General features: G+C 40.9%; 1 protein-coding gene across 1 annotated transcript in view; it reads right to left on the bottom strand.

The window, feature by feature from the left end:
- The window catches only part of SLC13A1 (solute carrier family 13 member 1), a 124,366-nt gene that overhangs the window by 10,602 nt on the left and 87,483 nt on the right, over nucleotides 1–26,281 (bottom strand). The window contains exons 9-12 of the mRNA XM_063927181.1: nucleotides 7,254–7,408; nucleotides 5,233–5,352; nucleotides 895–993; nucleotides 691–792 (exon numbers count right to left, since the gene is read on the bottom strand). Of these exons, the coding sequence (XP_063783251.1) occupies nucleotides 691–792; nucleotides 895–993; nucleotides 5,233–5,352; nucleotides 7,254–7,408 (476 nt within the window). The remainder of the gene's footprint in view (nucleotides 1–690; nucleotides 793–894; nucleotides 994–5,232; nucleotides 5,353–7,253; nucleotides 7,409–26,281) is intronic.

Genomic DNA, 26,281 nt, shown 5'->3' with positions numbered 1-26,281 from the left:
ATGGCTGGCTAGAACTTTATGGAGTACACAGCAAAATGTTTGAGGGGTTCCACATTTTCTAGACCCAATAATTTATTGTAACTAGGTTGTATTTTCACCTTCCAGTTGGACCTCTGCAGGAAATATGTGCTTCAATCAATGTAATAAGCATTTTACAACAAACAAAACTGACACAGGTTTATACATAGCCCAGTCTTAAGGGGGTAAATGTACTAAGATAGGAGTTCTATTTAAGATGGGATGTTGTCCATAGCAACCAATCAGATTCCAGGTATTATATTCTAGAAGGTGCTAGATAAATGAGAAAAAGAATATGATTGGTTGCTATGGGCAACATACCACCTTAAATAGAACTCCCATCTTAGTAAATTTACCTCCATGTCTCCTGACTTCCAAAAGGAAGAAAACAACATAAATTAGGACAATACAAAGTTACATTTGTGGAGAGACATAAAAAGTTTTAATTAAAAAAAAAAAGTTGTCTGAAATGAGCACATGACAAGTCACTCTTTCTAGCTTAGGTGTTTCAGTTGGATACACAGACCTGCACAGATTGATTAGCAGGGTCTGATCTAAGGACTGGGATGTAGATGTTCACCATGCAATAGGTGTAAATAAAGAAGCAGTTCGGGTTTGAATGTTTTGCAGTTTATAAATGAGCTTTAATGTACAAAAAAGTATAATACTTACTGAGGAAACAGTGAAGACCAACCAGGAATAAAACCAGGATCTCTTGTAAACCATAGCAGAGCCATTATAAGAAAAAGGATGAAGGTCATGATCTCTTGATAGCTACAACAGAGCATTTATGTTATGAACAATTACTGTATATGTTGATATGTTTCTTCTTTCACCAAGATTATAATTATTTAAAAAAAGGTGGTGGTTAATTACCTTACAGGGCCAAGACTTTTGTATTCATCCATGATGACCTTTGCTGAGGCTTTTTCTCGTTCTGTCTTTTCTTTGCCACATTTAAACATTTCTCTAAAACTTAAATGAAAGATGAACATATTTGAAATAATGTAAATGGTTTTCAAATAGTAGACTAAGGTATATCAAATTGGTACTTTATGGAACTATATCAATTGAAATTTAAGGTCTAGAATTATACAAGTGGACAAGGTGTTCCTGAATCAAATTTACATTATACAGTAGTAGAATCTTGAAAAGAAATTGGATCTTATGGGATTGCTAGTATTCTTCTAAGCATTTATTAGGCACTGCTGTTACAAGGGGATCAGTACAAATTGCTGGCGCAGGGGATCCTGGCGGTCGTAATACCGACTCCGGGATCCTGCTGAGGAGAAGAACAACAGAGGTGAGCAAGGGGTGTTCTCCCCTCTCCCAAACCCTCTAACCCGAGCCCACCCTTCCCGCAGCTTAACCCTAAACCCACCCTTTAGTGCCTAACCCGAACCCCCCTTACGGAAATGCCTAATCCTAACCCTTCCTCCCCCTGCAGCCTAACCCTAACCTTCCCCAGGGGTGCCTTACCCTAGCCCACCCCACTGCCTAACCCTGACTTCCTCCATGCAGCCTAACCCTAACACCCCTGGCTGATGCCTAAACCTAGACCCCTTCCCCCGGCCCTAAACCTAAGACCGCATGGATACTTACGGTCGGGATGGCGGCTGTCGGGATTCCGGTGTTGGAATCCCAATCCATTTGGAGTTCTGATGTCGGGATTCTGAAGGGTGTCGGGATTCCGGTGTCCTTATTTCGACTGCCGGTATCTCGACAGCCGGCATCTTGACCGCATCATACTGTATATTGACAGCTTAAATTGACTACATGAGAACATTCTCTGAAGATACCTATTAATCTGAGATATTTATACAAATAATGGACAGCTTTATATGATATTGCTGTGTACAGTGGCCCTCATTTAGCTAAATTAGCAAAACTGCAACTGCTATCACTCGTATGTTGGGGGCCGTCCAGCACAGGGTAAGGCTGCCCAGCATGCTAATGGACGCCAGTGATGCAATCACAATTTAATTGCAAAGGCAGTTTGGACACCACCATTTTCTCCTTCGCAGCAGCTGCGTGTGACATCACGCAGCTGCCCTGAAAATGGCCCATACCCGCCCCTGTTTTTTGCATCACGCCAAAACAAAGCTGCATTGCCGCCCCTGAGTGGGGCCTGCACTTGCACACTTGGCATATATTCGGGAGTATGTGATCGCATCTCAGATGTAACGCATACTGAATAGGGCCCTGCATACTGATTGATTTTTTTTATGTAGCATAGGTATATCAGTGTTAGAGTACATGTTTAAATTAGTGTCTTTTTGCTATATATGCAATACTTTATGTGCAATTATATGAATCTTTATTTTAATAAATTAGTATTTCTATCATTGTGAAGATACAGCGAGGACCTGATTTAGAGGTGGACACTGCTACGTCCACAATATCATTGGCCATCGGTAAGTGGGAGGGACAATATGCAAATGCTAATGTCAGCCTTCCCCTCGTGCACCAGCACTCAAGTGTCGGGATGCCCGGTTTTAGAGTCTGTAATAGGGGAGTCTATTAGTCATAACAGGCTTTTAATGAATGTTGACCTATGTGCACCTTGACAAAGCAGCTCACTGTGCTCTCTCTGCTTTCCCTTCATATATGTTTTTTGAACTACATAGGTAGCGCCCTATTAAAGACCCTTACTTACTACATGGGTAGCGCACTATTAAAGACCCTTACTCACTATAATCTTACTAAACAGGCTATAAGGGTCTAGGCAAGTAGATTTGAAATATGTTTGGACTCCATATTTCTGGTGTGGGATACCACACACTTTCCCAGTTTTATTATTTTGCCAATTGTTTGTGAGACAGCAGTGAGAGTGACATTTTATACAGTTCATATAGGGCTATGTCTATATCCCCTACCTTTTGTCTCATGTTACTGTATGTTCCAATGTTTATAAGCACTGCAAAACAATTATTGGGCTCTTATTAGTACAGTAGTTTTAATCCCTGTCTTTACAGTGGTATCTGCTGTCTACATTCAAATTGATGCAATTATTTAAATAAGGTAAATATGAATCCAGTGAATGCATTTTCACTTTCGCTTTCCCTACCTCTTTGGCTCTCTGTTATTACCCTGTACCTTATTTTATTATTGTTTTGTTCCCAATTCTAAAGTACAATGAAATATTCTGGCACTATAAAAAATAATTTTGCTACAAATAAATCATAGTTGACCAATTAACAGGCAGTATCAGATCACTAAGCAAGCTACTGCTGTTTGGCTGCCTTTAGGCTGTGCCAAAAATGTATGTATAATCTGGGATCCGGTCAGGATCCAGGCGGTCGGGATCCTGGCTGTCAGAATACCAGTGCCAGAATCCCGACACTACTCGGAAACCGACACCAGCACTGCAGAAAAGGTCACCGGACAGGTGCCAGATCCCGAACGAGCATTCACCGGGATGCCGGAGAGATAAATTGCACAGGGAAGTTAGGGTTAGGTTTAGGCTGTGTGGGGAGAGCTAGTTAGGCTGTGGCCCGGGAGGGAGGGGGGTAGGTTTAGGCTGTAGGGAGGGGATTAGGTTTAGGCACCACCAGGGAGGGTTATGGTTAGGCTGTGGGGTGGTAGGGTTAGGTTTAGGCTGCTGGAAGGGAGAGTTAGGGTGCTGTGGGGGGAAGATAAGTATACTTACCTTACACTGTCGGGATTCTGATTTTCAGGATGCCGCGGTTGGTATTCTGACTACTAGCATCTCAACCGCCAGCTTCTCAAACCCTACCTGTTTAATCTATATGGCATATCTCATGTTGATTACGGATATGACACACATACTGTACCACTTTGATTTCATTGATTTCAATTATGACTTTTTTATTTGATTGATTTTCTGCTTCATGGATTGTTTCCCCAAACCAATAAACTTGAAATACTTACTGTATATTGCTTTGTCCTAAAGTATTATAGGGAAGATGTATGAAGCAGTGAAGAGCAGTGTATGAAGCAGTGAAGAGGGAGAAGTGGAGAAGTTCCCCATAGCAGCCACAAAGCATTGAGGTAGCATTTATCAAATACTTTCTAGAAACTGATAGGTTTAAGCTAGTTACTATGGGCAACTTCTCCATTTCTCTTTTTACACTCCATTTTAATGTCAATTCACAAGAATACAACTTCTTTGATATTACCAGAGAACATTAATATATACTATAAAATGTAGAAAATATATACTACATGTTTTTAATTCTCACTTCTCTCATCTGAACTAGCAATGTAAATCTCAAGTCACTTTCGGCATTATGCAGTGGTAAGTGATTAATGCAGAGCAGAAGGTGTGTGCAGAGTAATTGTAGGTGCAGCATACCATGTAATATGTGGCAGCTTGTATTTTTCCACAATAAATGTTTTCAGCAGATTAGCTGGTAAATACGAAAGGTCATTATTATAAGGTAATTACAATACAGTAGGTATTACAGAAAATAAGTATGTGAATATTGCATTTTTGTTCAACTGTGTAATTATAACATAATTCACTCCAAACAAACAAAATGATTTCATAATAGAATGTCTTGAATTTCAATAATTACATTTAAGCATTTAGAGCATGGTTAAGTACTGTAGATTTATTCACAATGTTACATTTTATATCACTGTTTCATTTATTAATATCACTGTCATCATACTCTTGCTATACATAACACTACATTATTTCATATTGTGTATTAATAGGGTAATGTGAATGTCTCATTTATAACTAACACTGGCAAGAAATGTAAAGAGTCCAAGTGTGTGCAAATGCAGTCTTGTATTTTTTGTCATTTGCAGTCTTAGGGGGAGATGTACTACAAGCAGTGAAAATAGCAGAGAAGTGAGCCAGTGGAGAAGTTGCCCACTGGCAACCAATAAGCATTGAAGTAATATTTATAATTTGCATACTATAATATTATACATGGGCAACTTCTCCACTGGCTTATTTCTCCACTCGTGTCACTGCTCAGTTAAACCCCCCCCCCCTTCCCCCCTAAATTCTCTTTACCATGTGACTCTTTGAGAAAAAAAAATACACTGTAAACAGTTGTTGCTGAAGTAATAGTAATGGAAGGTCTAGGATCATCTTTAAACAGTTTGAAGGCTATTATCCAATTCAATAAGTAATACAATAGAGTCAACGGAAATTGTTAGGACAGGAGGCACAAATGATTATGAGGAGGACTACAGAATAAGTGACAACACATTGAACAGGGATGGAAATGGTGCCCTTACTTGAAGCCTAGGAACAGCCACTGGATCCATATCCATGAAAGCAGCATCAGAATGATGGTGATTGGAATGCAGAGTAGAAACCAAGTTCCAAAATTAATCTCTGTGCAGTTAGGGTAGCGCCTAAAATCAAATATGAAAAAGCCATACAAATCAGAAAGATGTATTTCTGTGTAGCAGCTGATTAACAATATGAAGCATGGTTATTAAAGAGACACATTGAGATATTAGTCACTCATACGAATCCACTAGAATTTGTTCTCGATTATCAATTTAATATACAGATTTAAGGGTTCTAGTTATAAAAGATAACTAACAAATAAATGAGGCACCTGAACCACTATACACCCTAGAATATCCATTGGGCTTTCACCTATTCCTTTGTGTTCATGTTCCATGGTAACAACCACAAGGTTTTTTTTCATCTATATAAATGCAAGTTATGTATTTAACTCAATTTAAAACATTACATAGCATTTGAATGGCTATATTACATGCCACAATAGACTTGATGATCAGCAGTTCATAGTTCATACAGTGGAAGTGTAGTGCCTGCGACTCCCAGCTTTCTGCTGCCCCAGGATTTCTCCAACCCTAAAGCACAGCCATTTCCTATAATTCACTAGTATTGGGCTACTATTACACACCAAATAAACCATCTGCAAATGCAGGGCTATCTGGGAACCACCAATCGGCTCTGGTCTCCTGTAAAGGAAGTTCAGCTGAAGCTTCTTGGAGAAAGGTGCAACTGAAATATTACTCTTTCACAGAATTCACAGACTAACATATATTGAGGCTGCTTCTGATTTGTAAGGTATTGCACAGCTGCAGGGAAGAGGCACAATACCATACTCATGAATTCAAATGCAGCAGGAGGCTTCTGTAGGAGATATGTGCATATGTGTGAACTGAGTGCTGTTTCTGAAGACCATCATGACCATCACAAAGAGTCACAATGATTGCAGACCCTAAACCGTCTGTGTAAGCGGAAGCATACTCAGACTGGACATAGGATTCAATCAGCCAGATCCGAGAAGTCTGCATCCAACAACTCAGACCCTAGGCTCTGCATGCTTACAAAACGGTGGTGACACACCCCTGATTTGTAAAACGGACCCTGTCGCTGCCCCCCAGATGCCACAGCATGTCAATCATGCTGTGGCTAAGGGGGGCCCCAAGCAATATCGCAGAAACTGTTCTGCATATATACAGAATGGATCTGCGTAGACCCGCAAACATTGGATTTATATATAAACTATCGGGTTTGCATACAAATCCGAACCACGCCCAATGTGTAATACATATAATAGTTCTGACAGCTATACAATGTACAAGGAATCTCATTCCAATATTTACATACAGTAAAGGAACTCCAGTACTCCAGTATTCTTCCACAATCCAAACTGATAGGTTAATTGGCTTCTTACAAAAATGAACAAAGGTGTATATGTGTGTGTGTCCATGTGGTAGGGAAGGGATATACAGTAGTCAGGATATAGGCGTTCACCATCCAGAAAGTCACAATCCTGGTCAAAGTACCAACAAATCTCGATGGTGAGTAGTATTATGGTTATAGTTAGGTTTAGGCACTAGTGGAGAGGGAGGGCTAAGGTTAGGCTGCGGGAGGGGACGGTTACGATAAGGCTGCCAAAGTGGATGGTTAGGGTTAGGCTGTGGGAAAGGTGGATTAGGGTTAGTGTTAGGGTTGGGGTTAAGGTTAGAATACTCACCAAAATCCATCAGGATTCTGCTGCCAAGACTGTGAATGTCGGGATGGTTAGCACCAGGATATCGTACCCAATCCAGTAGTGAATATAGATTGTAAGCTCTACTTGGGTAGGGACTGGTGTGAATATGCAAATATTGTTTTTACAGGGCTGCCGAATATGTGTGTGCTATTTCAATAAATGAATAATATTTAGTACAAGGCATGGTGATTCTAATCATTCAAATAATTATGTTTTAACCAAGCACTGTTTGTCTGAATTCTGCAAAGCAATGCAAGCGATGGAAACTGTGCTCACGTTTGAAACTGTTCAGCAAAAATCAAGTTAGTTGATGTTCCAGTTATGGTGGTCAGTCCGCCGATTGTAGATGAATAAGCAATGCACAAACACATCGCTTTGCACATCATGTGGTCCTTTTTATTTCTGTATCTAGTTTCACTTGCTGGTTGAGTCTGCAACAAAGACAAAAAATAGTATTTTAATGTAGTAAAAATGACATCTGAGTTACATTTTCAATGACAATGTATAACCACTGCTCATATACTGTATGTGTGCATACTGAAAAATATGTAGAAACGCGTCGGTGGTGCATAGGTGGTTCGGTCACGATAACCAACTGAAGAGAGCACCGGGAGTAGGAGATGCGCTAACATCTAGTACGGGCGGCACAGCGGTTAAGGAGGAGTTAACACCGGGATGGAGTTCGAGGGACGGACGGTAAGAGAAGTAACCCCGTAATGGAGATCTTCTGGTAGCTAAATCCGGAATAGAGGGGGAATACCAGCATATAATTTCTTGCGTCCTGGAGATCCGGTGGAGATATACTCCTGCTATTCAAATACCGATCTGTGTAACCCATTTTAACCTGCTGAACAACCGGTAAAGTGTTCTGTGTCTTTACTTTTAATTTTTGGACTTTTTAATAAATTTTTAAAGAATTGTGCATGAGATTTGGAGATATGAACTATTTCTTTGAATAAGGCTATAGGAAATATAGCCATATGTTGCTAATTGAAAGTTTAAATGAGAACGTTACTCAAAAACAATAGAACATATGTGGCTTCTAATTGAGTAAATAAACAGCTTCTTTACAATCTGGAACTATAGACTTTGAGGTATCTTAAATATTTTTTCAGAAATAAGGACACTCAAACAGAGACATTTACGATCAAAAGTGATATTTATTAACGGCGCTGTGATTATTTCAAGGCATTTTCTTCTAAGATGAAAAATAGGTCTGTTTAAATGTAAATGGCAAAGTGTCAGTCAAGTGATTCAGCAAAGAGGGGAACATATTTTCCTATGTAGTAAAAAAAAGTGGATTACAGCTAATTGTAGCCCCTTCACTGCATCCACTTCAGCAATACACATGTCAATCTATACAGCCACAACACTACACTGCCCTTAAAGCTTTGCAAAGACTAGGGGTCTAATTCAGATCTGATTGCTGGGCTGCGTTTTTTGCTGCCCTGCGATCAGATAGTCACCTACAGGGGTGTATTTTTGCTGTGCAAGTGTGTGATCGCATGTGTAGCAGAGCTGCACAAAATGAGTTTGTGCAGTCTCTGCACAGCCCAGGACTTACTCTGCCAGTGCAAATGAATTCTGCTGTTCGGGGGACGGAGCTGATGTCAGACACCCTCCCTGAAAACGCTTGAGCCCACCTGTGTTTTTCCGGACACTCCCTGAAAACGGTCAGTTGCCACCCACAAACAGCCTCTTCCTGTCAATCACCTTGCGAGCACCCGTGTGAATGGATCCTTCGCACCATCCGGTCGCTGAGCGGCGAAGCCTGTTATAGCCGTCCGATGCACCAGCGCATTGCAGTGCATACGCATGCACAGTTCGGATCTGATCGCCCGCTGTGCGAAAACGCACAGCAGCGATCAGATTAGAATTACCCCCTAAGAATTGATCTAGCTTTAAAATCTTGAGGCAAGCGCTTAGGTCCTGGCAGGTATGATGGGCAGGCAGCCCAAACAAAGCCCAGGAGCTGAAACCTAACAGCTGTGCTGTGAGCAGAAACTATTATGTTCAACAATATTAACTCACTATAAGAAACTGTCTTGGCAAGCAACTGCATTGCTATTTCATCAACAACTGTCACAGAATTTTCCATACACAAAAGTAAACATAATTAGTGTTAGTTTAGTTGTTGTTGCTGTAATTATTATTATTTGACTCTATAATAAAATGATTAGAGTCTATGAAAAAATTAATTGGGAGTCATCTAGTATCTAAATAATGAAATAATGGGTGTTTATTTGACTAGTGATTTACTTCTAAGAAAATATCTTTTTTTTGCTGATGAGTGGAATAAAGTAGATTCAGTTGGTTACAAGCCAGGCCTTTTTGTTATCAGAATAAATCATTGGATTATTTTTCAGCTGTGTTCCAACATAAACAACAAAAGTGCTTAATGGTAAACCATGCCATGCTGTAGACACTTGTTATATGAAATGGGGGCACATTCAGAGAATCCGGCAACAAGACATTATAATGTAGTCAGAAAACGTCTGGATAAATTACATTCTTATAAAAATGTTGCATCAGTTCTAAAACGGCGTCAGATTACATGGTATTAACCCTTCTGTATTTTATTTACTCTAACTTGGAACATTGCCATTCCTACATACTGGTACCTTTAGTAAGTCTCAGAATTGTAAGATAAAATTAGCTTGGTTATAATTTGAATGTATAATGTACTCCACTTATTCCAACAGAATCTATAGTATTAAGGGGGGTACACACGTATCCATGTGAGCTGAGCAATCTAGCACAGAACGCTCAGCACACATATCTCCTTCCGTTCGGCACACAGCGAAATGTGTGCTGAGCAGTGTCGGACTGGGGAATGAAGGGCCCACCAGGGAATGCAGTGGTGGAGGCCCAGTTTTATGGGTGTGACCAGTCTCCAAAGGGAGTGTGGCCAACCACATTGGTTTGCCTTACCATTAGAAAGTGCATGATCTGGGCCCCTTGATAAATATATGTAGTCATTACTGCTAGTGTATACATGATAATATGCCAGAATAATAACAGAAATGCACTGTAGAGAATACACCATAGTCCTGTGAGGTATAAGGTAACATATGTTTAATGTATAAGTCAAGTGCAGTCTGGAACCTGATCCCTAGAGGAGGAGATGCCCCCCCCCCCCCCCCCCCAACAGTGGGCCCCACTGGGTGTTTCCCATGTAAACCTGTGGACCAGTCCAACCTGGTGCTGAGCAAGGGGGTTGGGGGGACGTAGGGGGAGGGGGGGGGCGCTCACTTCACCCAGCAGTGATGTGAGCAATCTAACTAGATTGTGCCTGCATGCTGGCCAATCTAGAGTCAGCGATAGCGACGCATGGGCCACGCATCGCTTTCGCTATGGGGCATACACAAGGAGAGATGTGTGCTTCCTTTCTAAACAATCTAGTCAGATTGATTAGAATTTAAGCACACATCTCTACGTGTGTACCCCCTTCAGTTTAAAAAATGTTTAAATTTTCATTGTCATTGTTAAAACTAGACTAAAACAGTTTACTCAGTTATGTAGCATTACAGTTCTTTTCATAAATGTGCTCTATTTATTTTTGCTTTGCTTTATCCAAGCATTTTAAGAATTGAACATAAATGGATAATGGATAACATGTCTATGATCTCTACTCATCAAATTCTATGTAACATAGAATAACAGTTAGGGAACTTCCTACGATCTGTTCCATAAAAAATAAAATAAAAAAAATAACGATATTTCAAGACAAGAAGCACCAACACAAAGTGGTTTATGCAGAACTTTGAAATGCTGATATCTTTTTACCTTAAACATTGCATATAATCAGGATAGTGTATATCTCTGGCATTGGAACTCATTCACGTCCGGTCTTTATTGCAGCGTATGCCTCAAAGTACCAATGTTCGATACTTTGTGAAGATGCAGGGCTCGTTCTGTACATGCATGAATGGCTCCTCCAACGTAGCAAGCAGCCCTGCATCAGACTGTCATTGATTGTCAGATTGATGCCATTTAGGGCCAGGGATCTATGTTACTGGATGGAGATTTCCTGGCTTCTGTGATGAGCGGCTTGTGCGTCACCATGGGTGCCACAAGCCACCGGATGGTGTCACAGTGATCCAATGCTGTGTCCTAGTACACAGGTTTGATCACTACTGCAGCACGAGGTGTCTACTTGTAATAGACGCCTCCTGATGCAATCATTTAACAACAGTCAGTGGAATTAATAGGGGATCTTAACTGAAAATTAAAAGGGATGACATGTTATGTCTTATTGCTGAAATATCTTAATACAGTTACTTTCTTAATGTCATTTTTCTTAGATGGTTTGGGGGTTTCTTCCTTATATGGCAGTAATACTCATCAAATGGATGGGGGTCAATGGTGTACCAATGAAAAAATATTAATGATTTTCCAGGATACCATCTACTTTAGACTTCTGCTATTTCCTTAGCAATCCTGGCCCACAATTTTCAGCAATCTGGTGCTATCCTCAAACTGCATTTCAGTTGTATATCTATAAAAATAATGTAATCTATATAACAATACCGCAAACGACATAAGACACCTGTTACAAATATGGATGAAAGAGAAATGATCAAAGGCGACAATTGGAAGACAATATGAATAAAGATGAATGATAAAAATAGTAAAAATAAAAAAGTGCAAGGATGCACACCTTGAAAAAGACCTATTTGGTCGAAACAGCGTTGGTGCAAGCTGAGATTGGACACTATCTTTGTTCTTTTATGCAAGTTTTGTCACCTGTTTCACTGATAAGGTACACCCTTGTATTGGAGATTTTGTTTTATCTTCTCCCAATGCCCTGGTAGGCACCCTTAAGTGTCACCCTTGCCCATCTTGCCCATCATTTTATTCCCTAATTTTTTATTAAATAAAGTGAACAATTTTTATTTTTCAATCAACTGAATTGGCTTTTCATTTAAAAGATACCTTTATATGCAGAAAGATCACATCTGACACATGAGTGGGGTACGCTGTGCCTATATGAACAATTGTGATATTTTCAGAAAAGATACCTTTATATGCAATTCCCTAATTTCTTGCTATGTGAGTTTCGGTACGCTCTATTCTGTATTTGGATTGGTGGTAAAACCCTATCCTTTCTTCTATCAAGTTTATTCATACACCAGGGTTCCATTTCTGGACACCACGAAATAGATTTTTTCAGACAATAGCACACATTGGATTTTATGTTTTTATTTTCTTGCATATCTGCTGTGGACATTTGGACTACAAACTGATGACCTGAGGACACTCTTTGGAAAACTTACCGTATTGTAGAAATTATTTTATTTTTCACACTTTTTTATTTTTACTATTTTTATCATTCATCTTTATTCATATTGTCTTCCATTTTTCGCCTTTGATCATTTCTCTTTCATCCATATTTGTAACATTTTCCAATACCTGGTTGGGCAGGTATTAGGGGATCTGATTGGGCTGACTAGACTCAGTGCGCAAGAGTTCACCCCTTTCTCCTTAAATTCCACTAGGACATAGGACAACTGCAAAAAATTGTCCAATCCCTATTCTCAACTTTGGAAGAGTGAGTATTTACTTTAGTTACAGCTTGATACTCACCCTAAAACCACACATTATACACTATATTTGTTTATACATTACTTCTGGGTACAGCACTGACGCCCATACAATTGAGGAGTGATTATACTGTAAAGGGAAGAAATACACAGGTTTAAGAAGTACCAAGAAGTTGTAAAAACATCAACAGAAAAGACCTGTTATCCTCATAAGATCTGTGTTGGAAGGTTCCTGGCTCCCTGGCAGCATACATTTTTGACCTTCGCAGGAGTCATGGCATGAACCACCAACCATATACATTTCAAAATTGTCTAAGTGAAAGTGTTTTTGCTGGCCCGAGATGTCTGTGCAGCTTAGAGTTTAGCAGGGGCTACTACCTGTGGGTCAAGTCTGTAACTATTTAGGGCAATGGTTCTCAACCTGGGGTACTGGCTGTGATGTTAAGTGGTACTTAATTTTTTGTATTGACAGGATGGGGAGGGACATTTTACTGAAAATTAGACACATAGGGAAATCAATATTAAGTATCTCTAGCTCCATGCATCTCAGTATGACCCTGAAACCAAAATAAAAATGTCTATACTTGTACAAAAAAGCATATGAAGCCTATAGTTTTACTGTCAATTTAACATTTTTCATTAAATGTTTTATATATATATATATATATATATATATATATAAAAAGAACCCAGCACTCACCAAAGTAAACTCACTTATTCTAGCAGGCAGATGATGTGTGTAACAGCAGTGAAGTAGTCAGGTTTTAAGACTCTGTGATAGTGTAGGACCTGCATGAAGGTGGGGTAACTTGAAAATCAGTATGCAGGCTTCCGTGCATTGGCCAATCCACCAACTAAACCCCCATCATTTATTTATTGAATTGTTGAGGATAAGTGAGTTTACTTTGGTGAGTGCTGGGTTCTTTGTTTGTATTTATTAGAGCGATGTGGTCATGGGCTACATGCACCCCGCCCTGTGAGTGGTAAGTACAGCTGTGTACCCCGCTTTTGCGGTGGAGAGTGCTGTGTTACATGCACCCCACCCTGTGAGTGGTAAGTGCATAGCTGTGCCCCGCTTCTGGTGTGGTGAGTGCTGTGTTTTTTTCTCTGTGTGTATATATATATATATATATATATATATACATACAACTAATTCTGCTTATACTGTAACACATGTATCACTTTCACATATAGCTGCAACTACACATATTTATTAGAAATTATATACATTACAAATGTATTGATTTGAAAATGTTATTGAGAACCACTGATTTTGGGGGAAGCCCTATAACTTTACTGTAGTGAAAATTGGCACAGTTTTGGATAGAAAAAGGAGATGTATCTGCACACTTCAAGAGTCAATGAACTACTACGGTTTGGTCAAGCAGTTAAACCCCATTGAAATTTCTCAGTCTAATAGTAGGAATAACTTTGCGGGGGTGCGGCCCGATTGCAACTCTAATCTAATATACAACAAAAGAGAACCAAAAAGTAGTTGCCTAGTTGGGCGCACTAATGAAATTTTTATTGATGTGATACTTTTAAAACTTAGCTTTTATTGCTTATACCTTCTAAAACTCCCCATTATCTGGGGATTACACAGCAAAACATAGAGGTTAAAAAGTTTTTTGGACATATACAAACATATAAGTGAGAAGAAATAGATATAAGTGAAAATAGATTTAAAAGGCGGTACTACCACTGATTACTCCAACCAGGTGTAGAAATATGATATTTGATGGAGCCCCTGGGAGTCTGGGATGTATCAATTAACCAAATCCCCCAATTCACTTAGGCTATTGTCACTCAAGGTTAATATTCCCAATTCAAAGAGTTGTCATTTCATATATTATATTTGTATTTATAATAGCCTGATGTTATACAGTGCAAATCTGTAGATTTGTTATTCAAAATAAATTGCTACTGCAAAAATACTGTGTGTTTTTTCTCTCCGGTGTGTTCATATATAATACAGATCTTTATTGTTTATTGTTTTAATCAACTCCACATATTCATAAACCAAGGGTTAATGTCCCCACTGTGAAAGTAATAAACAGTAAGGAGTTTATTACACTGGTATACTCCGCATATTCATCAAACACTGAGTATCACTGATGTTTATTTAGGGAACCAAAGGTTAATATCCCTACTATAAAAGTTGTTGATAATCAGGAGATAGGTCACATAATTATCTTGCGGCCCTTAGTTATAAGAGTAACAAATCAATCAGTCATACAATTGCCAGTAATTGTTGAACACTATTATTCCCACTGTATTGCTGTAGCGGCCTATATTTGCCTTACTGTGATGTGAGGATAGTGTTTGTTACATTAAAGTTCTTTCTTGAGCTACATTAGTATTCTTTCTCTGGCTACATCTGTGCTCAGCTTCATACAATGTATCCAAGTTATACTGGCCAGTTCCCTTCTCTTGCGTGTCACTGACTTGTGCTCGAGAGCTGGCAATTGTATTACTTATCACTGATTGAATTAATAAACAGACCACAGTATTCGTATGCAGCTATCATTAAGAGAAGTAGAATTATTATGACACTGAATTGTCTGCTAATTCTGACACATTAACTGATAACCATCAAGCAGCCACACAATGCTGTTGCTAATGACAATGTCACGTGGAGGTCAATTATTCAAAAGATGTGATATCTGGGTAGATTATATGCATTCCCCTATCACTCTCATGTTGCTCCTTAATGACCGCCGCTGTCACTATGACTTAATTCAAATGACCTCAATATAAGAGGGTGACAGTGGAGGTCCGTTCAAACTTTCTATCTATTTAAAATCTACACCATTGTATACATTATTATGGAGTGTGGTAAACCGCTGAAACGCCGACGTGCACGTTTCGCTGTATAGCTTTAACGAGGCTGACCCGATTGTCTTCCGTGACAATTATTTCTAGGCTAAACATCAGCCAATCATATGCTGAATAGGAATCATGTGTGCCCGTCCACCAATAGCCACACGTCCTCTTCCCATTCTAGCAATCATCACCTGACTGCTGACGTCGGTCCACTCTGATCACGTGGTACCCGGCGTCCGTCTATGAAAAAAATGTAAACACTGAACCCGGTCACGTGATCGGGATTCCCTGGAGTATCTACGTACAATAATGTGTTTCCTTAGAAACATACAAGTATAAAGAGGAGAGTCTCAGCAAGTTATTACCCGACATCCATCTGTTAAAGAAATGAGAACATTGAACCCAGTCACATGATCGGGATTCTCTAGAATATCTATGTACAATCATCTGTTTCCTTAGAAACGTACAAGTATGAAGGAAAGAATCTCAACAAGTTATCCAATGTACTTGATTACATAGATATATGTTTCACATTGAGTCGTATGGCTGAAAATTTATGGTGCTCTCTATATATTATCCAATCATACATTCCATATACTCTAAAGACTGCATGGATGTCTATTAATTAATTGATACCTTGTATCTTAAAAGCCGCGCAGTCATCAGACATCTCATGTCCTGGCTGCATCATTCATCACGTAAAGGGATGCTGAGGGCGTGTTAGGCGCCGAGGGTCCGCTCGTCAGTGCGGCCGGCGCCTAGCAACGGGGACGCCACTGTCGGATCATGTTCCCCGTTGCTGGGTCTAAGTTTATATCATCACTGGTTTCCTGGCTGTGTAGCATGCAGCTGCACGGCATGTTGTAATTATCACTCATCTGTTTCCCTGGCCATGCAGCTTGTCAGCTGCATGGCATTTAATCCAATCAGCCTCCAAACAGCTGATTGGAAGACTCTCTGTTAAAAGCACTCCCAGGACTCCTCACAGACGCCGGTGATAGCTTCCTGTTTGCCTGATTCTGCTGCAGAGAGAGTTCCCAGTCCCGGTCTGTTCGTTTGTTCCTGTTCTCAGTGATCCAGTACTCGGAAGTTACCATCTGTTCCTGGAGTCTGACCGAGCACCTTTAACATCTGGTGGTGTTCGTGAGTCGCGGCGCAGCCGTGTGTTGCGGCTTGTCCGCTACTATTTATTATTGTGTTTATTTTGAGTTCTGGAGCTTTGCGGAGGATTCCGCTTCCACAAGATCCACTCTGGTGTCCAGCGGTGCCGGATAGGAGTGTCGGATCCGTGGATCCTTGGTTGTCCTTTTCCCTGGCGGCTAGTCCGCACATACCTTTTGATTTAGTTAAGTTAGCTTGTAACCCCTGGCTTGGTTGCTTAGTCAGAGGGCCCCTTGTTATCTCCCTGTCTCGGACTTCCCCTTGTCTCCCATTAAGACCTGCGGGGGCATCGGGGTTGGGCAGACATAATCCGCCCTTCGAACGCGGCTGCCATGGGCTCAAGCAACCATAGTCTCGCAGGGGATTTCTGATAACACGGGCGAGACAACGGAGTTAGGGCGCCAGGGGTTACTAGGCTCTCCAGCTCCCACAACCTGTATTTCATTCCTGTACTCAGATCTCTGCCATAAGATCTTCTCCAGTCTGGAGTACAGGAATCGTAACATTATCACCGGCCAGACAAAAGAAAAAATTTCAACAGGAGTTAATTTTTTCACTTATCCAGTAGGGAGAAATTTGTCGGCCTCATGAATCCCACCGGTGTTGGGCCAAATCCTGGCCAGTTTTTGGTTAGTCAGATTCAGGAACTTACCCAGATGGTTCAGGATCTGTCCCTCCGGGTGAGCTCACAGGAAGATCTGTTACGGACTTCCCCGAGGGTCATCCCTGAACCAAAAATGCATCTGCCTGACCGTTTTTCTGGGGATAGAAAACAGTTTTTTAATTTTAAAGAGTCTTGTAAACTGTATTTTCGTTTAAGACCAGTTTCCTCAGGTACGGAGGCTCAGCGGGTTGGAATTATAATTTCTCTGCTTCAGGGGGATCCTCAGACCTGGGCTTTTGGTTTAAAGACAGACGATCCGGCCTTATCGTCTGTAGACGCTTTTTTGAAATCTTTAGGGCTATTGTATGACGACCCTGATAGAGAGGCATCCGCAGAAAGTCAGTTGCGTGCTCTAAGACAGGGTAGGAATCCTGCAGAGAATTATTGTACGGAGTTTCGCCGTTGGTCGAACGACTGTGGCTGGAATGATCCTGCCCTGCGCAGTCAGTTTCGCCTCGGCTTATCTGAATCTATAAAAGACAGCCTCCTTCAGTATCCCGCTCCTGAGAACCTTGATAAACTCATGGAGCTCTCTATTAAAATAGATCGTCGGCTCAGAGAGCGGAGGACTGAGAAAGGGGCATCTGTAGTTTCTTTTCCCTGTGTTTCTTCCGTTCCGATAGACATGGAGGAGCCTATGCAGATTGGTCTCTCCAAATTGTCTCCGGAAGAAAGAAACAGGAGGCAAAATTCTGGTCTGTGTTTGTACTGCGGAGGTAAGGGACATTTTGCCCGTAGTTGCCCAAACAAGTCGGGAAACTTCCTGACCAAGTGAATAGTGAGGGGGTTCACTTTGGTCTACAGCTCATCTCCTCAAATAATTCACTATTGGTTCCTGCTAAAGTTTCTTATGACAGCCTCTGTTCCTCGGTCTCTGCTTTTGTGGACAGTGGAGCTGCAGGAAACTTTATGGACTTAACATGGGCCAAGGCCTTAGGTATTCCTCAGTTAACCTTAAGTAGGTGTATCACCATGCATGGTTTAGATGGGAGTCCCTTATCCAATGGGGTTATTTCTCTATGTACACCTCCTGTTTTGCTCTCGGTGGGAGCTCTACATTCTGAAAAGATTGAGTTTTTTCTTACCCATTGTCCAGCAGTTCCTGTGGTTCTGGGTCACCCTTGGCTGGCCTTTCATAATCCCATCATAGATTGGCAGTCTGGGGAGATTCTACAATGGAGTACCATCTGTGATAAAGAATGTATTACACTTCCTATCCGAGTAGCTGCTGCCAGGTCCGCACATATTCCTGGAGAGTACCAAAATTTTTTGGATGTGTTTTCCAAGGGCAATGCGGATATTTTGCCTCCCCATAGGCCTTATGATTGTACCATTGAGTTAATTCCTGGTGCCACGTTGCCTAAAGGAAGGTTATATGCATTGTCTGGTCCTGAAACTGTGGCCATGAATGAGTATGTGAAAGAAAGTCTTGAGAAAGGGTTTATCAGGCCATCTAAATCCCCTTTAAGTGCAGGTTTTTTCTTCGTAGAGAAGAAGGATGGTTCCCTCAGACCCTGCATTGACTTTCGAGCCCTGAATAAAATCTCAGTAAAGAATACTTACCCTCTGCCTCTGATCTCTGTCCTCTTTGATCAGCTACGTTCGGCTGTTATTTTTTCCAAGATTGACCTGAGAGGAGCATATAATCTCATTAGAATCAGATCGGGGGATGAGTGGAAAACGGCATTCAGTACTCAATCAGGTCACTATGAGTATCTGGTCATGCCTTTCGGCCTATCTAACGCTCCGGCAGTCTTTCAGGATCTCATAAATGATGTGCTCCGTGAGTTTCTGGGAAGATTCGTTGTGGTCTATTTAGACGACATTTTGATTTATTCTGACTCTATAGAACAACATGTTACCCAGGTGCGTCAGGTACTTAAGAAATTACGTGAAAATCACTTGTATGCCAAACCGGAGAAGTGTGAATTTCACGTCACGGAGGTATCCTTTTTAGGGTACATTATTTCCCCTCGGGGATTCCGAATGGAACCTAAGAAGCTCCAAGCCATCCTGAGTTGGGCGCAACCCACCAACTTAAAAGCAATTCAGCGCTTTTTAGGGTTTGCGAACTACTACAGAAGGTTTATTCACTCTTTCTCTGACATAGTTGCTCCCATTGTGGCACTCACTAAGAAGGGAGCAGATCCTACCAATTGGTCATGTGAAGCTAAAGTATCTTTTCAGGCCTTGAAACAAGCCTTTGTCTCAGCCCCTGTCCTTAGACATCCCAACCCAGAATTGCCTTTCATCGTTGAGGTAGATGCCTCGGAGGTTGGTGTAGGGGCTATCCTTTCTCAGAAGGATCCAGATTCCCTTGAGTTACATCCTTGTGCCTTTATGTCCAGGAAATTCTCATCTGCTGAATCCAACTACGATGTTGGTAATCGGGAGTTGCTGGCTATTAAATGGGCTTTTGAGGAGTGGAGACATTGGCTTGAAGGAGCGACCCATACCATTTCTGTTTTGACAGATCACAAAAATCTTCAATACATTGAATCAGCTAAGCGACTGAATGCCCGACAGGCTCGTTGGGCTTTATTTTTCACTCGTTTCAAATTCATTATCACCTTCAGACCTGGTTCCAAGAATACCAAGGCAGATGCCCTCTCACGCAGTTTTCTTCCCGCTCAAGACAACAGTCCTGTTACTCTCATACTTCCGCCTTCAGTCATTCAGGCAGGTCTCACACAGGATGTTTTTTCTCAATTGAAGCTGCTTCAACATCAAGCTCCGGGAAATACTCCTGCTGGTCGTCTTTTTGTTCCTGAGTTTTTGAGAGCAACTGTTTTGGAGGAATTTCATGATAGCAAAGTTGCAGGGCATCTGGGAGTCGCTAAAACTTTTGAATTGGTATCCCGCTCAGTGTGGTGGCCTGGTCTTTCTAAAGACATTAAAGAGTTTGTTTTTTCGTGTCAGGTCTGTGCACAGCATAAAGTTCCCCGTTCTTTGCCTATTGGTCAACTTATGCCATTGAATGTTCCTCTTAGACCATGGTCGCATATCTCCATGGATTTTGTGGTGGATCTCCCTCTGTCAGCTGGATGCACAGTCATATGGGTGGTAGTGGACCGTTTTAGTAAGATGGCTCATTTTATTGGTCTTCCCCGATTGCCATCTGCCCAGGGATTGGCAGTCTTGTTCCTCCGTCATGTTTTCAGACTCCATGGGTTACCCACTGATATTGTTTCTGACAGGGGTCCACAATTCATTGCACAGTTTTGGAAGTCTTTTTGTGCTTCGTTAAAAATGAAATTATCATTAACCTCCGGTTATCATCCACAATCAAATGGACAGACTGAGCGAGTGAACCAATCCTTAAAACAATATTTGCGTTTGTACTCGGCCAAACTCCAAAATGACTGGTCTGAGTTTCTTCCATTGGCAGAGTTTGCTTATAATAATGCCTGTCATTCCTCCACCAATGTGTCTCCATTTTTTGCAGTTTTTGGTTTCCACCCCAGAGCTAATTCATTTTTCCAACATTCCTCTGTCTCCTCTCTGGCCCTGACCTCTCATCTTAAACTTATTTGGAAAAAAGTGCACATAGCTCTCAGAAAAGCAGCTTTCAAGGAAAAAGATTTTTCGGACAGGTTCCGGCGGCCGTGCACTTTTAGAGTAGGAGACAGGGTGTGGCTGTCGACTCGCAATATCAAACTTCGACAAACCTCAGCCAGATTGGGTCCTAGATATATTGGACCATTTCTCATTATCAAAAAAGTCAATCCAGTTGCTTTCCGGTTACAGCTACCAAAAACGTTACGAATCGGAAATACCTTCCATTGCTCTTTGCTCAAACCATATGTTTCATCTAGCAGATTTCCTCGTAAAAAACCTCAGGGGAGATCACCAGTTAATGTACAGGGTCAGCAGGAGTTCGTGGTTGAGAAGGTTCTCGATTCCAAGCTGTCCCGGGGTCGGCTTTATTTTTTGGTGCATTGGAAAGGTTATGGTCCTGAGGAAAGGTCGTGGGTCCTAGATGAGGACCTTCATGCCCCAAGGCTCAAAAGGGCATTTTTTCAAGAATTTCCTCAGAAACCCAGATTTAGGGGTTCCTTGACCCCTCCTCAAGGGGGGGGTACTGTTAGGCGCCGAGGGTCCGCTCGTCAGTGCGGCCGGCGCCTAGCAACGGGGACGCCACTGTCGGATCGTGTTCCCCGTTGCTGGGTCTAAGTTTATATCATCACTGGTTTCCTGGCTGTGTAGCATGCAGCTGCACGGCATGTTGTAATTATCACTCATCTGTTTCCCTGGCCATGCAGCTTGTCAGCTGCATGGCATTTAATCCAATCAGCCTCCAAACAGCTGATTGGAAGACTCTCTGTTAAAAGCACTCCCAGGACTCCTCACAGACGCCGGTGATAGCTTCCTGTTTGCCTGATTCTGCTGCAGAGAGAGTTCCCAGTCCCGGTCTGTTCGTTTGTTCCTGTTCTCAGTGATCCAGTACTCGGAAGTTACCATCTGTTCCTGGAGTCTGACCGAGCACCTTTAACATCTGGTGGTGTTCGTGAGTCGCGGCGCAGCCGTGTGTTGCGGCTTGTCCGCTACTATTTATTATTGTGTTTATTTTGAGTTCTGGAGCTTTGCGGAGGATTCCGCTTCCACAAGATCCACTCTGGTGTCCAGCGGTGCCGGATAGGAGTGTCGGATCCGTGGATCCTTGGTTGTCCTTTTCCCTGGCGGCTAGTCCGCACATACCTTTTGATTTAGTTAAGTTAGCTTGTAACCCCTGGCTTGGTTGCTTAGTCAGAGGGCCCCTTGTTATCTCCCTGTCTCGGACTTCCCCTTGTCTCCCATTAAGACCTGCGGGGGCATCGGGGTTGGGCAGACATAATCCGCCCTTCGAACGCGGCTGCCATGGGCTCAAGCAACCATAGTCTCGCAGGGGATTTCTGATAACACGGGCGAGACAACGGAGTTAGGGCGCCAGGGGTTACTAGGCTCTCCAGCTCCCACAACCTGTATTTCATTCCTGTACTCAGATCTCTGCCATAAGATCTTCTCCAGTCTGGAGTACAGGAATCGTAACAGGGCGTGTTCTTTGAATGTGGATCTTATAGCCTAGTACAGTAATTATATTCACAAATTGGGGAAATACAGCATGAATACTAATGTGAATGTTATTACACATCTAAAGGGGGACCAACTGTGGACCATTCATTTCAGATATATCCAAATGGTCCTCTAATTGACATCCATATTCAGAATATTATCCAACTGTGGACCATTCCATCCAGGTATCTCCAGATAGTCCTCAAATTGGCCCCCCATATCGAAAGCGATACCAATAATTATTTATAGTGGAGTCCAAAGAATTTAAGTAGGTCTATAGTCAGGGCATACCCATATGTCCTATGTTATGTTCTCCGTGTTCTACAAGTGGGTCCTCCTACCCTACATAAGGAAATTCAAATTAAGGTGGTATATAATATCATGTTCATAAGATAAGAAGACATGATGTATTTAAAATTGCCCAACTTATAACAGGACCAGCCGTGTGCCAGACAATTTGAGTATTTTCATATGGCCCCTTCAATAACATCCATCTTAAAATAATTATATACCTTTTCAGAACTTATATACGCAGGTAAGTATATGATTACAACCTACCCTTGTTCCGGATGTCAACAAGATAATGAGTTGACATAATAACCGCCCAATGATAAATCATCCAGATAAATCAATCATAGAGTCCCCATTGATAATGTCTCATCTTTGGGGACCCACAATCAAGTCCTCCTAGGGAAAGACCAGAATTTGATTGCAAATACCCTCCCATTCTAATTCCATCCAATATGAAATATTCAAAATAAAATAAAATGGTAGTGATAATATGAAATATGCATAGTGAGACAAAACAGAAAAAAAGGAAGAAAATATATAAAAAAGTGAGATAAAGCAAAAAAAGGTAACTTAAGTGGACGTAGATATGACTCCCACATATAAAGAAGAGGGAGATGGGGAAATATAGTGCTCGTGGAATTGAAAAAAGCCTTCCTGTTAAAAAATGCTACTAAAGTGCTATGGACGTGCTCAAATATGATGTCAGCTGATTGTCATTAATGAAGTGGTATGCTTGGTGAGTTCCATATATTCAATGCTATCCTTTTACTAGGATCCTAAGAAAGACCTTTCTGTTAAAAATGAATGCTACTGAGTGCTATGGATGTGCTCAAATGTGATATGAGGTGAATGTCATAGTGAAGTAGTGTCCTTACTAAGTTCCATACATTCAATATTATCCTTTTAATCGGATCATAGTTTGAAAGTGACATTAAGAGACATTAAGAGAAAACAGTGAAAGATTTACAATTATCACCAATTCTGTCAAGAAAAGTTGAATCACAAAAATAAATAAAGGACTGATAAGCTTATAGACTCCCCAAAAAAGGGGGGCCTATGAGCCTCTATAAACCAAAATCAAATGAGATTGGACGTAAACAATGTGGTGTGGCTGTAAATTAAATATCCCCATTACTTGTAACTATGTAAATATGTAAACAAGGAGGCTCATAAGAATGGACTGTAACTATTGGCTTCATTAAGACCTGCCGGATGTAAACTGTTCAGCAGGAAAATCATTTTAGTTTCATATCTTAAAAGTGCTTGATCCACATCTCCACCCCGAATTCCAAGTTGCATTTGTCTCATACCAAAAACTTCCAAGCCTGTAGGGTCACTTTTGTGAAATTTCTGAAAATGTCGTGCCACCGATGTCAGAGTTTTAATCCTGGCTTGATCTTTGTTGACATTGCGTATATTCCCAACATGCTCTAATATACGCACTTTCAATGGTCTTGATGTTTTGCCAATGTAAATCTTATGGCATGGGCATTTCATATGATACACCACACCTATTAAGGTGCAGGTTATCAGTGTGGGAATTATCCATTTTTTGTCAAATTTATCAAAAAACCATTGAGTAGAGACCATATACTGACATGCCTTGCATTGGCCACAACATATTGATCCTTTCCTATTGGATCTGGCTTCTCCTATCTTTTGAAGGTGGCTATGGACAAGACGATCTTTGATGTTACGTGATCTGCGCCAGCTGCTCTGTACTTTTTCTGGTAAAATTGAATTCAAATCATTATCTAATGAAACAAGATGATAGTGTAAATTCCTGGCGCAACAGGTTATCAGCCCAATCTCAATCCTCAATCCGTCCAAATAACAGATTAAACAATATTATACAAAAAAGAAATGAGATGGTGGATCAAAGGCGATAACAAAGCAAATAATTAAATGAAATATAATAATAAAATATTATACGTCACATATTGGGGTGTCCTTTCCTGATTGATCACTCTTTGAAACGTCTCACAAAATCCAGATGATAAACATGAAAAAGGAAATAATACACATATATGGGTGGTAATGCTTTAGAATAATTGTTTAGTCCATAAGTGTCCAGAAAAAGAAAGCCTAATGTGCCGGGATGTTTTTGATAGAAGATGAGGACAGTGTCTCGCCACCATTCAATTCTACTGGAAAACGTACCGAAACTCACATAAAATAGGGTAAGAACAAGTATGTATAGGTATCTTTTGAAGATCTATCCCACGTGATGTAAGGCAATACGTAAAAGACAGATGACGTACCCCACTTACTTTAGAAGGGGGATTAATCCCACGTATCAAGGTTTCTTTTAAGTCAGGACCAGAGAAAACTTCCAAGATACTTCAAAGCGGTTTATTTGAAAGAATGTCCATTAAAACAGCAATCAGGTACTTTTCTAAGTTGTTTTTCAACTCTCTGGTTAATGAAGGGCATGCAGGTCTAGGTGTATTTAGACAGGGCAACTGATGTAATCCGGTTTTACACCAGTGCTATCATGCTCGATATAACACCAAAAGTAATATCCCTTGAAAAGTAACAGAATATCTAATCTAAAAACATAATATAAATAAAATGGTATGAACTCACTGCCTGATATCACCTTTCATTTAATTATTTACTTTGTTTTCGCCTTTGATCCACCACCTCATTTCTTTTTTGTCAAATCATTATCTGTTTGAAGGATTGACCAATGCTTCTGAAGAACAGCGTTAATCTCTCTCCAGTGTACATTAAAAGTACCAATAAACCATACTGGTTCTTCTTTATGTACTTTAGGCTTCACTTTGAGAAGGGACTCACGCGGATACCTCTCCACTTCCCGCACCATTTTCTTAATAAGTGTGTTACTATATCCTCTTTTCTGGAACCGAACCCTCAATTCCTTTTGTCTTATGTCAAAAGTGTCTGGATCTGAACAATTTCTTTTTGTGCGAAGCAGTTCCCCCTTTGGGACTGCTTTCACCGTAGCGGGAAGATGTGAACTGCTGGAGTGGAGAATACTATTTGTTGCAGTATATTTCCTAAAAATATCTGTAGTGATGTTACCCTCCTCATTAATCTGTATTGTAAGATCTAAAAAATTGATCCCGAATTGACTGGTCTCATATGTAAGCCTCAGATTAAGATCATTTGAGTTGAGAATTGCGAAAAATCGTGTTAATTCGCTATGCTGTCCATCCCAGAGAATGAGTATGTCGTCTATGTATCGTAGGTAAATCAAGATATTATCCGTGAACATCTCCAATGATTATTGAAAAAACACTTCTTTTTCCCACCACCCCAGGTAGAGGTTAGCGTATGTGGGGGCACAGGCTGTCCCCATCGCTGTCCCTCTAACCTGGAGGTAGTGGGATTCATTGCATGTGAAATAATTTTTCGTCAGGATAAATTCCAACATCTGAATAAGAAAGTCATTGTGTTCACATGGTATTTCCATATCAAGGAAATATTTTTCTGCTCTTATCCCTTTCTCGTGGCTGATGCTAGTGTACAAGCTCTCAACATCACAAGATACCAGCCATACACCCGGATTCACACTCAGATTCTGTAGCTTCAAGAGTACATCCATTGTGTCACGTGTATAGGAAGCCAGTGAGATGACATGTTTGCGAAGATGTTGATAAACATAAATGCTGGCTTTTTCTGTCAGGCTTCCTTTTCCGCACACAATGGGTCTACCTGGAGGTCTTGTCTCGTTTTTATGTATCATTGGGAGGAGATACAGAGTTGGAGTTCTAGGTTTTTCCATGTTCAAGAATTCAAAATCTTGT

The sequence above is a fragment of the Pseudophryne corroboree genome, chromosome 6 (genome assembly GCF_028390025.1).
Source record: "Pseudophryne corroboree isolate aPseCor3 chromosome 6, aPseCor3.hap2, whole genome shotgun sequence".
Lineage (NCBI taxonomy): Eukaryota > Metazoa > Chordata > Amphibia > Anura > Myobatrachidae > Pseudophryne > Pseudophryne corroboree.
This window is presented reverse-complemented; position numbering and strand designations above follow the sequence as displayed.